The following is a 13523-nucleotide window of genomic DNA, read 5'->3' as shown; positions in this document are numbered from 1 at the left end:
TGTCAGCGGCACATGCTGAGCCTGTACATACTGTATGTGTCAGAACTTTAATAAAAGGATGTTACCAGCAGAACTGGACTCGTCATTACTGCTGTGGACTCTGAAGTCAGTGGTTCTCTGCCTTTGTCAGTCGTGACCCCCAAACAATGAACTCACCCCAAAGTGAAAACGTGACGACCTCCATTTTATTTCCAACGAGCTGTGATCTACAAACTTTTAATTGTCCCCACATCTGGTGAGCCCTGAAATCATGTTGCCACTCCAAGGGCCAGATCCACTGTAATAAATAATGTGATTTTGTTGTTGTACAAAGTTAGTCACAAAATATCAGTACGAATAATAAGAAAATAACAAAAAAAATTAATACATTGTTTAACCAGAAGTCTTTTTAAATACCAAATATTGTGCAACATTAATTAGAGCTGACATATTTATTGTATTTACTTTCAAATGACAAGGTCTAAGTTACTCAAACAAAACAATTTCAAACATTTCTTCTATGTTAAAATATAAATTAACAGTTTATATATAATTTAGTTTACTCTTGGTTCCACTCTATACACTCCATGCAGGATGCCACATCAGCCACTAGGGGGCACCAATGTGTTTAGCGGTTAAAGCAACAGGCGACACTTAATACTGTTATGTTTTATTGTAACCTGGCAACCAAGACATGTTTGCACTTTTGTGATTCATTTTAAAGACATTTCACATTGGTTTGATAATTAAACCTCAACTAATGCGTTTTAATAACTTTCACTGGACTTAATGAATACGGGGATGAGTCTGACATCGAGTTCATCCTCACCTCCATCACCTCCTCCATCCTCACCTCCATCACCTCCTCCATCCTCACCTCCATCACCTCCTCCATCACCGTGTGGTACGCTGGAGCCACAGCCAGGGACAAACGAAGACTACAGCGCCCTCTGCTGAGAAGGTGATCGGCTGCAGACTTCCATCTCGCACATCTAACCTTAACCTTAAATTTGACTAAAAATAACATTCATAAAAAACACACAAAGCCATGAATTTGTTCCCTGTATTTATTGAAAACCCAGCAGTCATCATCAACTCTGTACAGGTAGGGGGCGCTGTGGTAAACTAGTCGTCATTCCGTCGTCAAAAAGAAAACGCATAAAAGCAAAACGAACACAAAAAAGAAAGGAAAAGAGGGAAAAAAGTACATTGGGCAATGCAAACGGAACGACCTTTCGACTTTAGTTCAACCCGTTCGTAACACTTTTGAAACCGGTCGAGGAGCGGGAGACGCCGTCCTCCTCGTGGGGGCGTGTCTTCGAGTGTGCGCAGTGTCGTGTGTGGGCGGCGGCTTCATCGTTTCTTGGGCGGTTGGGCTGTGCGGGGCGGGGTCACCGGGCGTCCTGCGTTCATTCCTCCGTACTGGTACTTGGCTTTCTTCTCAGACGGCTTCAGGATCTGGAGCGAGAACCATTTCACTTTTAGTCGTCTGAATGTTTAAAATGTAAGAATGAAGCAACGTCACATCTAAAAAAGGATTTTTGTTAATTTTTTTTAAATAAATGAGCAAATATTTAGAATTTCCAGAATAGAAATGTCTTAGTTTGCCTCTATATTAAAAAAGAAGCCTATTTTAATTTTTTTCAAACTGTATTTTAGCGTAATAAAAAGTTTATTTGTAGATAATGTAACAAAAAAACAATACATTTTTGTAATTATTTAAATAAACTAATTGTTAAGGGTGTATGATTATCACTTAATATAAAACAAATCAAATAAAAGTCGATGCTCTATGACTCGGCCTTGATTTTTCATATTTTGTGATATTTTGAGGTTAATCTTAATATTGCCATAATAAATGTTTTGACTAAATTGCCCAGTGACGTCAAACTTCTTTGTAGCAAATAGTTACACTCTGGATTCTTAGTGGAAGAAAGTTGAAAAGTACATTTGGAGGATAAGAAAGTATTGAGGAGTACTTACGGTAATATTACTCTATGTGTGACTACTACAACAGTGACTACATTAAACCTACTGCATTTTACTGTCATGAAACATTTCAATCTCTTTTAATGTTAAGGAAAAGGTTAATCCTGATCATGATGTCACAAAGATAATAAAACACAACCAATAGAATGTTATTTTCAACACGTTCAACAGCTAAAGGCGCTAAATGGGAGTCGGAGTGATGGGGGTCTGCTTTTGGGGAGTCAGAGTGATCAGAGTGACGAGATGGGGGTGGGGGTGGTCTCCTGTCCTCGTCCAGTCTCGTAGACGCACAGCTACCAAGCAGCGACATCAGTGGACATATTAAAGCCTATAGAATGAAGCCTAAAGAATAAAGCTGTACGGTGGAAGCACCGAACGTCAAAGAAGGAGAGGAAGATGAAGAAGAGTCTCCCTGGAATAAAGCCGGTTGGTCTCTGAAACAACAACAACTATTCTAGTCACAAAGACATATCATGACCTCATGGGCTTTGTAACACCAAAGCAATGGGAGGAGTACTTTTACGGACTACGACAGAGTCTGAGGACTACGAAACGTCTGAGGAATAAAGTCTGGCGGTAATGCAACACTTGGATGCCAACCGCCATAAAACAACAACAACAACAACAACAACATAAAGTCTGGCGGTAATGCAACACTCGGATGCCAACCGCCATAAAACAACAACAACAACAACAACAACAACAATTGGATGCCAACCGCCATAAAACAACAACAACAACAACAACAACAACAACACGTTCATATTAACATAGGATCTGCACATGACTGATAGAGCTCAATACTAGTTTTAGTAGTGAGTAGCATCTGTGTATTTTAACGTACACAGTTTTATAATGTAGAAATAGAACTGTCAAAAGCCTAAAGGAACATTTAGACAGTAAATTGATTCATCTTGGGTTATGTTTGGGTTAAATTAAATTAAATCAAAAACACAATAACTATGTTTTCTTAATAAATGAAATCTAATCTGTGCCTCAATTATACTTTTAAAATCAGACAGATCCTGGCAATGAACAAAAAGATTAATCTGAGTTTGTGTCTCTGTGGCTAAAGTTAGCATTAACAAGAAACTACTTCTGGTTTATCCTCAGCTTTTTCTTCTTTTACTTCACTTTTCTGCAAAGCCTCAACTCCACATTTAACCTCTCTTTATGTAATGCATAAATGACTCATTATTCACAGTAAATATCATATTTTGGGTCTTGACGCATGCGCTGGCTTTGTTTTGCTCAGTCTGTGGGCTCGACAAGATACATCACTGTAAATACTGCAGTTTAACAAAAGTTTGGTAACAGTTTAACATACTTTTCAAACTTTAAGCCGCTACTTTCCCCCCACGTTTTGAACCCTGCGGTCATCACAACAGTGCGTCTAATTTACAGATTTTACTGACCGACTACCGCGTTTAATTTTGTGTAAATATCTCATGTTACAACGTGGGCACCTGCCGTTTATTGTCAGGTGCGGCCCAGTTCTATTTTCTTTGTAAATGCTGTGTTTTATTCAGGAGCTACTTCCTCTGACCCCTAGTAGACATTTGACCCCTGGTGCACGTTTGACCCCTGGTGCACGTTTGACCCCTGGTGCACGTTTGACCCCTGGTGCACGTTTGACCCCTGGTGCACGTTTGACCCCTGGTGCACGTTCGACCCCTGGTGCACGTTCGACCCCTGGTGGACGTTCGACCCCTGGTGCACGTTCGACCCCTGGTGCACGTTCGACCCCTGGTGCACGTTCGACCCCTGGTGCACGTTCGACCCCTGGTGCACGTTCGACCCCTGGTGCACGTTCGACCCCTGGTGCACGTTCGACCCCTGGTGGACGTTCGACCCCTGGTGGACGTTCGACCCCTGGTGGACGTTCGACCCACCTGGAAGGAGCACATGAGGGTCTCGTCCACGCTCATCATGCCCCCGGCGTTGTCGAACTCCCCGCAGTAGTTCGGTGCTGAGAACAGAGTCACCAGCTGACGTTTGGCAAAGAACTCGTAACCATCTTCTACCACCTGAGGGCGCCACACACGAGGACACAGTGAGGAAACAGAACGTTGCAGATAAACCTTGTCAAATGTCTTGATTTGTGTTCAAAACGCCATACAATTCCACTTCATTCATTTGTCTTTCTGTCACTGTCAATAATCGGCAATACTGACTAAACCATGTGCAATAATGTCATATTCATGTGCAATAATGTCATATGCAATAATGTCATATTCATGTGCATATAACTGATGAAAATAGAGTGTTTATTTTACCATTATTATTAGTATTATCTTGTCTTACACTAGCTGTTTTTTATTTTATTTTAATTTTATTATTTTTATCTTTATTTATTTTCCCCCTCCATTCTTTATTAGGAAATGAGAGGTTTTGTCTATAGGAGTTTTTATTTATAAGAGTTTTGTTTATAAGAGTTCTTCTATTAAGAGTGTTTTTAAACTTCCTATAAGTTATCTGTCCTTTTCCTCTGTATCTACCTGCATTGCAACAATGAAATTTCCCCATGTGTGGACAATAAAGGAATATCTTATCTTATCTTAATAATATTCAATTCAATACGGGCTGAGTAGTATATTGGATTAAATGGCGCCTTTACAAAGCTTCATTCGTTCATTCATGGGGTGTTGGCTCTGACCTGGTGCGCTCTGCAGATCAGGTCCAGATCGTGGCGGTTGAGGAACTTGCTGACCACATCCGCGCCGAAGGTGAAGGACACGCCGCGGTCGTTCTCCCCCCAGCCCTGGACGTCCTTATCCGGATCGGACCACAGCAGGTCGCACAGCAGGCCTGGGACGCACAGGTCACGCGGTTACATGTACAAGATTCTACATTAGTCACGCTTAAAAATCAACTTAACTTAAAACGAAACTTAAAACGAATATAAAGCACGTTTATGACTGAATGTGCCACCAGAGGGAGCAAGAGTGCTGCCGACTCACTGAGGAGTGAAGAAGGGCGATCCAAGCTAAAAACAATAGCATGAAGTTAGCCTATTTGCAAGAATGTTAGCCTGACTATATTTTCCCCGTTTTGCTCATTAGAAATGGTTACAAATGTTGAAAAATACTGTTAAATGTACACGTTTATGCATAATTATACTTGAAATATAGTAAACAATTAAAAACAACAAGCAGGAAATGCAAGAGCAAAGAAGGTAAAGATAATTCTGCCAGCATCGAAGTGTCAAAAATGCTAGTCCGTTAGCTTAAGTATAGCACTGTTTATAATTTCCTCACTAGAAATGGTTAAAACATTCAGAAATACAATTTAATCCACCAAATCATGCGTAATTATGCTTAAAATAAATTAACCAACGAAAGAACACGTTGTCTGGGTTTGCAATAAGATAAAATGCCACTAGAGGGAGCAAGTGTCCACCTGTTGACTCACTGAGAGCAGAGAAGAGTAACACTTGCTAAAAACAAAAGCAGCTAGCATTGAAGTCACCCAATTTGTGTCACACATGCTAGCCTGTTAGCCTGGCTATATTTTCAGCCTTTTACTCACTAGAAACGGTTTCAAATGTTTTCTTAGGCGTTAAATCAAGTTTCAAAAAAGTTTATTTTTGAGAAAGAGGTAAATATTGTACCTAATGTAATCACTAAACAATAGAGAGCCTCTTTTTATTTTTACATTTGGCTCTTATTAAACTACATGAAAGAAATAGTGTTGAATAAATGGATAGGATAGCATAGCATAGCATACTAGAGCAGGAAGTAAATACAGGAAAGCTCAAAGATGATCCAGGAAGGAAACCAAACTCTATGTACGTTTAGATAGGGAACTTTTCTATTTTTTATTCTTTTTTTAATGTGTCTTAGCAGGTTCAAGGAAACTTAACATTGATGTGTGCATTTGAGTTGCCAGTGCAGTGAAATCCCAGTGTTCCGTCCTTATAAGGGCACACTGGGCCACAGCGTCTCTCACATCCTCTTAAGGACACGAGCTCAATGTTTAGGTCGATCTCTTTTACGGCAGAAGTCTTGTACATCTATTTGGTTACAGCCATTTGGAAGGTTAAGATTCGTGTACAGTCATGTTTTTTAATTTTTTTATTCTTTAATTGCAATATAAGAAGCACACATTTGTAGACTTTATAGTATTAGTATGCAGCTTGTGTTGAATCTATGGGAGAGAAAATGACACTATGAGACTTCAGTCAAGGGGCCAATTACTCTTAATTTTAGCAAATATATTTGACCAATATTTTATACAAATATTTTTTTTCAAATATTTTTTACCAATATTTTATACAAATATTTTATACAATATCTTATACAAATATTTTTTACCAATATTCTTTATTTTACTAACTACTTGAAAATGTTTTAAATTGGGCGTATTTTGCATTCTTATGGCTTTAACTGGCCTTTAAACCCGCTTTTGGTCATAGTATCTCCCACTTTCTCACTTAAAATAATGTCTACGTTTGAAAAGGTGAGGTATATAGGCTTTGGAGAATGAAATCATACATAAATGAAGCCCTTAGGCAACGTGACCGCGATGCTATAAGAGCCCCGTGTTTGTTGTGGACACAGTTTGAGTCCGGTGATGGTTTACAGACTTAAAACTGTGCAGCAGAAGCAAAGATCCGGGGGAAATTGAAACGGAGTCATTTGTGAGGCCCCAAAGAAGACAATCTCGCATGCAGGATGGTTGAATACAGGTTAAATACAGCTCTAGGTGTGTTTTTGACAAAGGAACAACATTATAACATGGATAAACGCTCAAAAAAGTCAATTCTGCCTGATATATTTGCGTAATCTTACCGTTACTTTTGAACTCAACGCAAACAAACAAAAGATACATTTCCAATAAATCCCCCACCTGTGTCGGGCACGTCCGTAGGCCTCATGATGCGTCTGATCTGCTCCATGGACTGTAGGTCTGGGGACAGGCCTGTGCACATCCAGAACACAAATATGGATTACACACCGTTACCACTTTGGACTCGCTCTTTCACAACTGAACACGGCAGCCGTCCAAATCAATCTGCGTGAATCTCGTCGAGAGGAGGGAGGAAAAAAGCAGACAAATCTTTGCAGTTTTAATACCTCCGTGACAGCAGAAGATCTTCTCGTCCACGATGGCGGCGATGGGCAGACAGTTGAAGCAGTCGGTGAACGTCTTCCAGAGCTTGATGTTGAATCTGCGTTTACCTGTGACAAAGACGAGGCGGGGCACGTCAGCTCTGCCGGGTCGGGTGCCGTTAAATAATCAAGAAAATACATAAATACTCATAATACCACCAAAAAAGTACCAGAAAAGACAGAGAATAAAGTGTGGTTGTTTGTGCCAAGGCTTTTTTTTTAATATATATTCCGTTTTATGACATGTTTTAAGAGTTCTCAAAGTTAATATTTGAGAAATTAACAGCTAAACTAACTAAAAAACTGACTAACAAGAATCTGCAGAAGTCTAAACTACGGGTTTACCATTTGTATTCATCATTTAATACTGGTTCTGTTGTTTGCAGAGGAGATTACCGTATTTTCCGGACTATAAGTCGCACCTTTTTTCATCGTTTTGGCCGGGGTGCGACTTATACTTATATTTATACTTATATACTTATACTCTGGAGCGACTTATATGTGATATTATTTGTTATTTTCACACTTGCAACCGCATTTCATACTCCAGTGCAACTTATGTATGGTTTTTTCGTCTGTATTATGCATTTTTTGGTTGGTGCGACTTATACTCCAGAAAATACGGTATGTTACTTCCATTATTTCAGTTGTCATTGTGTAATTCAAGTTGGATCACAGTCCTAAGAAATAAAGATAAAAAATATGTACCTCATAATATATAGACATAGGACTGAGACTTCAATTAACGACAATTAGATCAATTAAATATCAATTAGAATCACGATTATTTGGCTCTTTATTTCAAACAACTACTTTTTTACAGTCAAATTTAACCTGTCAGGGCCCAACATATTTTATTAGTAACGTTTTGTGCCTCAACAGAAGATTACAAGAACGTTATAGTTGAGTAATAATTGAAATAACAACTTTACATTTGGCCCTGGTGCTTGTTCGCGCACTTTAAATACGGTTCGGAATGAGTCAAAACGATGTCATTTGGACGGCATTACTGCGTGAAGTATGTGAAGTAGCTTTAGACATCATTAGACGTGAGCTCAACCCGTACAAAGTGCATGTTTACTGCTTTAAATGTGTTCTAAGCCTTGAATAACCTCAGGGACACAAGACGCCACTGTCCACTGCACTAATGGAGACGTGGAGCTAAACACGGTGCAAACGTGCTAATGAGCGCCAGTGGAAAACAGCTCTGATTGGCTCTGCGCAGTAAACATTTAGCATCATTTTGAAGCACCACATGCACGATACTGATATTCAAAAGTATTACATTTGTCGACGAATCCTAAAGAAATGTAATAACTCATTAACATTAGACGAAAAGGTAAATACGCGACAAAAACACGATTGGGACGAGACACAATTTCCACAAGAACGAGATGAGATTTTGACATAATATAGACATAAATGTGCAGGTCAGTACACAAATTCGGCCTCCTAATTTTGATTTAATATTTTTGCTGTCATTGTAGCACAGATTTTTCTTTTTAACTACGCTGTTTTTTGTCTGCCAGATGTAAACTCTACTAAATAAACTCCCCTATGTTTGTGTTTAAACGTTCCTCTTTGAAAACGTCACATGTTCCACTCATTTGGGCTCAAAACTCATTTGTCCCAATTAGTTCGCTGCCAGTAATTCAATAAAGCTTTAATATCCTGCCTCGTTAGTTTGATTAGTTAGTTAGTTTTCCGTTTTATATCATTATTGTGTTGAAGATGATTTTGGGACTTCAGTTTTGTCGTTTTCATCATCACAAAATTCTTACTTTAGTCAAATTACTTATATATATGACTTATATATATGACTTATATATATCGATATAATAGGTCCATCAATTTCAAGACGCTGCACTTGATTTTTACCTTCTTAAAATGTGAAAAACAGAACTAGTTTGATTTTAAACAAGTCCTAAATGTATTTTGAGCATTATAATTGTTCACTTTGATGAGTTTATAAGCTTGTTTCATTCAGACCCAGAGCAGGGTTTACCATAACGAAGCTAACAACCTTTAGCATGCTAACAGCGCACTTCCTGCTTCTCTGAGAATAAAACGCTCCATAATTAGATGCATTTTATACATCTGTACTGGAGTATTGACTATATTACATGGAATTTATAGGTTACAGCCCCTTTAACTACAGAAAAAACGAGTGAAATCATGATGAATATATGGTTTTCATCTGGAACCGCGCCGCAGAGTCACTCACACTCGTCGTAGAAGCCGTAGATGCGGTTGATGGAGGCGCACTCGTGGTTGCCCCTCAGGAGGAAGAAGTTCTCGGGGTACTTGATCTTGTAGGCCAGCAGCAGGCAGATGGTCTCCAGGGACTGCTTCCCCCGGTCCACGTAGTCTCCCAGGAACAGGTAGTTGGCCTCGGGAGGGAAGCCGCCGTACTCGAAGAGCCGGAGCAGGTCTGTGTACTGGCCGTGGATGTCACCTGAGGAAAAGCGCAGACAAACGAGGTCGAGGGCCGGTCCACATGGCAAACAGTTCATGTGTAATGACAGGAAATCAACTTGATGTTTGGGGCGCAACGGGGTGTTAAAAAGGACCGTAATTGTAATTCAAATGTAGATCTTCTAAGGCAACGACGATGAACCATAGAAAAGAGGCAGGACAGGACAGGAGGCGTGTGGGGAGAGACAGGACAGGACAGGAGGCGTGTGGGGAGAGACAGGACAGGACAGGAGGCGTGTGGGGAGAGACAGGACAGGACAGGACAGGAGGCGTGTGGGGAGAGACAGGACAGGACAGGAGGCGTGTGGGGAGAGACAGGACAGGACAGGAGGTGTGTGGGGGGAGACAGGACAGGACAGGAGGCGTGTGGGGGGAGACAGGACAGGACAGGAGGCGTGTGGGGAGAGACAGGACAGGACAGGAGGCGTGTGGGGGGAGACAGGACAGGACAGGAGGCGTGTGGAGGGAGACAGGACAGGACAGGAGGCGTGTGGGGGGAGACAGGACAGGACAGGAGGCGTGTGGGGGGAGACAGGACAGGACAGGAGGCGTGTGGGGAGAGACAGGACAGGACAGGAGGCGTGTGGGGAGAGACAGGACAGGACAGGAGGCGTGTGGGGAGAGACAGGACAGGACAGGAGGCGTGTGGGGAGAGACAGGACAGGACAGGAGGCGTGTGGGGAGAGACAGGACAGGACAGGAGGCGTGTGGGGAGAGACAGGACAGGAGGCGTGTGGGGAGAGACAGGACAGGACAGGAGGCGTGTGGGGAGAGACAGGACAGGACAGGAGGCGTGTGGGGAGAGACAGGACAGGACAGGAGGCGTGTGGGGAGAGACAGGACAGGACAGGAGGCGTGTGGGGAGAGACAGGACAGGACAGGAGGCGTGTGGGGAGAGACAGGACAGGACAGGAGGCGTGTGGGGAGAGACAGGACAGGACAGGAGGCGTGTGGGGAGAGACAGGACAGGACAGGAGGCGTGTGGGGAGAGACAGGACAGGACAGGAGGCGTGTGGGGAGAGACAGGACAGGACAGGAGGCGTGTGGGGAGAGACAGGACAGGACAGGAGGCGTGTGGGGAGAGACAGGACAGGACAGGAGGCGTGTGGGGAGAGACAGGACAGGACAGGAGGCGTGTGGGGAGAGACAGGACAGGACAGGAGGCGTGTGGGGAGAGACAGGACAGGACAGGAGGCGTGTGGGGAGAGACAGGACAGGACAGGAGGCGTGTGGGGAGAGACAGGACAGGACAGGAGGCGTGTGGGGAGAGACAGGACAGGACAGGAGGCGTGTGGGGAGAGACAGGACAGGAGGCGTGTGGGGAGAGACAGGACAGGACAGGAGGCGTGTGGGGAGAGACAGGACAGGACAGGAGGCGTGTGGGGAGGGGAGAGACAGCATTATTGAATGGTTCTTAATAACTGGTGATTGGACCTACCACAGATCTTGAGCGGGGCCTCCAGCTCCAGCAGGATGGGCTGACTCAGGAAGATCTCTCTGGACTTTATGCAGAGGCCCCGGACCTCCGCCTCCGACATCTGCACGATCTTCCCCGGTCTGCATCCTCGCACTGCACAACAACAAAAAAGGTTTTATTGCAATTGTCAGAGAACAAAATCCACAAACAAAGGCCCTCGCTTCAGCGCTCGGGTGCGACATACGACAATGAATAATCAAACTAACTAAAGACTCACTGGACCCCCATTTTAACACACTGTCGGTGAAAAGACCACATGCATGACACAAACGCTAAGAAATAAACTATTAATTTGTATGTAAGCTAGCCAAGTGAGCAACAGGCTAATCCCGTCAATGCTAGCGGCTAATGTTGCTAATTGTTATATTAACTTAACAGCAACGGATGGAGCCTCCACTGACACGATAACGATAAAAATATGAATAATATCACAATCATCATTCAAATTGCTGATAGTTTAAATTGTTACGTAATGTTACGAGTAATACGTATGAATAAGTGTGCCTTAACTTTCTTTGGATGTTCTTTATCTTCATGTCATTTCTGTCCTCTATGTTCTCTCTGCTGCTGTTTCTTGTGTTTGTGTACATTTTGATATTTCGAAAAAGAAAAAAAATAGTTTAAAGTTGTTTAACTATCTACCAGTATTATAGTATTGTAGTTTGTTATATATATAAAAAAAATAAAGCACTAGATGAGAATGTCAATTTAATGATATAGTGGCAATTATACTGTTGCCAATAATACAACGTGTACCGCAAATGATTGTGAACTCTTTTTATTGCAATAAACGATATTATTGCCCATTATTGTCCTGTCCCTGTTTGATTGCATGGAACACTCTGAATACAACGTTGAGTAGGTAAAAGAGAAGTCGATTTTGCTTAATATGTCTGAGTGAAGTTGTGCAAACTCTTAAACGATGCATCCGGGCTGGTCCTGTCTTCACTGCCCGTAAATACGGGCGACCGGGTTTAGGCAACACGCAGAGGAGAAAATAGCTCCCATGGGTGCTGCTGGCCAGGGTGGGTGTCATGGGGTGTTTTTGGAGACACTTCCTGTTGTATAACCGACGGCAGCGGAGTGGACGGGGCCGCACATGCACGCACACACACACACACACACACGCATACACAGTTTACAGTGATGTCCGGCTCCAGACATTATCACATTATGCGTCCAGAGGCTCTGTCCATGACGCAGGTGAAAGGACTGCAGTTCCCACGCTGGTGGTGGTGGTGGTGCTGGTGGTGGTGGTGGTGGTGGTGGTGGTGGTGCTGGTGGTGGTGGTGGTGCTGGTGGTGGTGGTGGTGGTGCTGGTGGTGGTGGTGGTGGTGGTGGTAGTACAAAGGTGATTTATGGTGATACAATTAAAATAAAATACAACTTTTGTTTTTATTCTAAGGAAAAGGCTCAAACTTACCGCTAATAATGTCATTTTCAACAAAACGACTTCAGTTTGTATCATATTACCGTGTGGACTTATGCTGCGTTCATGTGGAGCTTCGGAACTCGTGAAAATGTCGAAAAATGAACATGAACAAAAGCTGCAACAGGATTTCAACACTTGACTGTTTGGACGACAATCTGACCGGCAAACGGACAAACAAACAGCTGATTCATCACTTTATCTTAAACATTTCAGTTTTTGTTGCCCGTAGGCTTTATTAGACAGGAGAGGAGAGAGTGCAATGGGGGATGAGAGAAGGGAGGACATGCAGTAAACTGTCAGAGTCGTGATTCAGCACCAGACACTAGTGTTTCATTCAGATGTAACATTAGCCAGCGAAAGTAAAAATAGTAGGATGTTTTCCAAAGCAACCTTTAAAGCTAACAACACATCTTACTGGTCAGCTCTGTTAAAGCTGTTAAAGAGCGTGTGGTTTGATTATTGGTGACATCAAAGTTCAGCTTTAATCACATAAGGATATAAAAGTTGTACAGAAAAAAAATCATCCAAACAGGAATATTAATGTTGTGGATGTTGAGAAACTGCCACGTACATCATTCTCCTGTGTTAGTTCTGCCTTAATATTGGACTGAGAATAATGAGGCACTTTAACACCAACATTCCACTTAACAATTTATCGATGATGTAAAGTTACTGTCCAGGGCTGATACATCGGACATTTACAACATGGAAACACATTATTTTTACTCTGCATTTGAAAATGGAGAGTATAAACTTAAAACTAATGAGACAAGTGAAAGTGAATCAGAATGACATGGAGCTCTAACTCCTGACTGAGAGAGTCATGTGTGCTTTAAGTAGATATATTATATTTAGTTCTAAACATGAGAAGCCAAAGCAGAGGTATTAATAATAACACTACAACTGATGCATACGGCCAGAAGACAGTGGAGATGATCGTGGACTTCAGGAAAGTCACAGCCCCCCCTTACTATCACAGACTCCCCCATCTCCACCGTGGACTCCCTCCACTTCCTCTGCACCACCATCACCAGGACCTCAAGTGGGAGCCACCATCAGC

General features: G+C 42.3%; 1 protein-coding gene across 1 annotated transcript in view; it reads right to left on the bottom strand.

Annotated features, from left to right (window-relative positions):
- Positions 1 to 1032: 1032 nt before the first annotated feature.
- Positions 1033 to 13523, bottom strand: part of LOC140371466 (serine/threonine-protein phosphatase PP1-beta catalytic subunit-like) — a 30094-nt gene continuing 17603 nt past the window's right edge. Inside the window, exons 2-8 of the mRNA XM_072458619.1 lie at positions 10993 to 11124; positions 9304 to 9534; positions 7044 to 7148; positions 6817 to 6888; positions 4625 to 4776; positions 3861 to 3995; positions 1033 to 1437 (exon numbers count right to left, since the gene is read on the bottom strand). Of these exons, the coding sequence (XP_072314720.1) occupies positions 1333 to 1437; positions 3861 to 3995; positions 4625 to 4776; positions 6817 to 6888; positions 7044 to 7148; positions 9304 to 9534; positions 10993 to 11124 (932 nt within the window). The 3' untranslated portion in view covers positions 1033 to 1332. The remainder of the gene's footprint in view (positions 1438 to 3860; positions 3996 to 4624; positions 4777 to 6816; positions 6889 to 7043; positions 7149 to 9303; positions 9535 to 10992; positions 11125 to 13523) is intronic.

The sequence above is a fragment of the Eucyclogobius newberryi genome, unplaced genomic scaffold (genome assembly GCF_026437365.1).
Source record: "Eucyclogobius newberryi isolate DKJ021-1_F unplaced genomic scaffold, fEucNew1.0.hap1 SCAF_22, whole genome shotgun sequence".
Classification (NCBI taxonomy): domain Eukaryota; kingdom Metazoa; phylum Chordata; class Actinopteri; order Gobiiformes; family Gobiidae; genus Eucyclogobius; species Eucyclogobius newberryi.
This window is presented reverse-complemented; position numbering and strand designations above follow the sequence as displayed.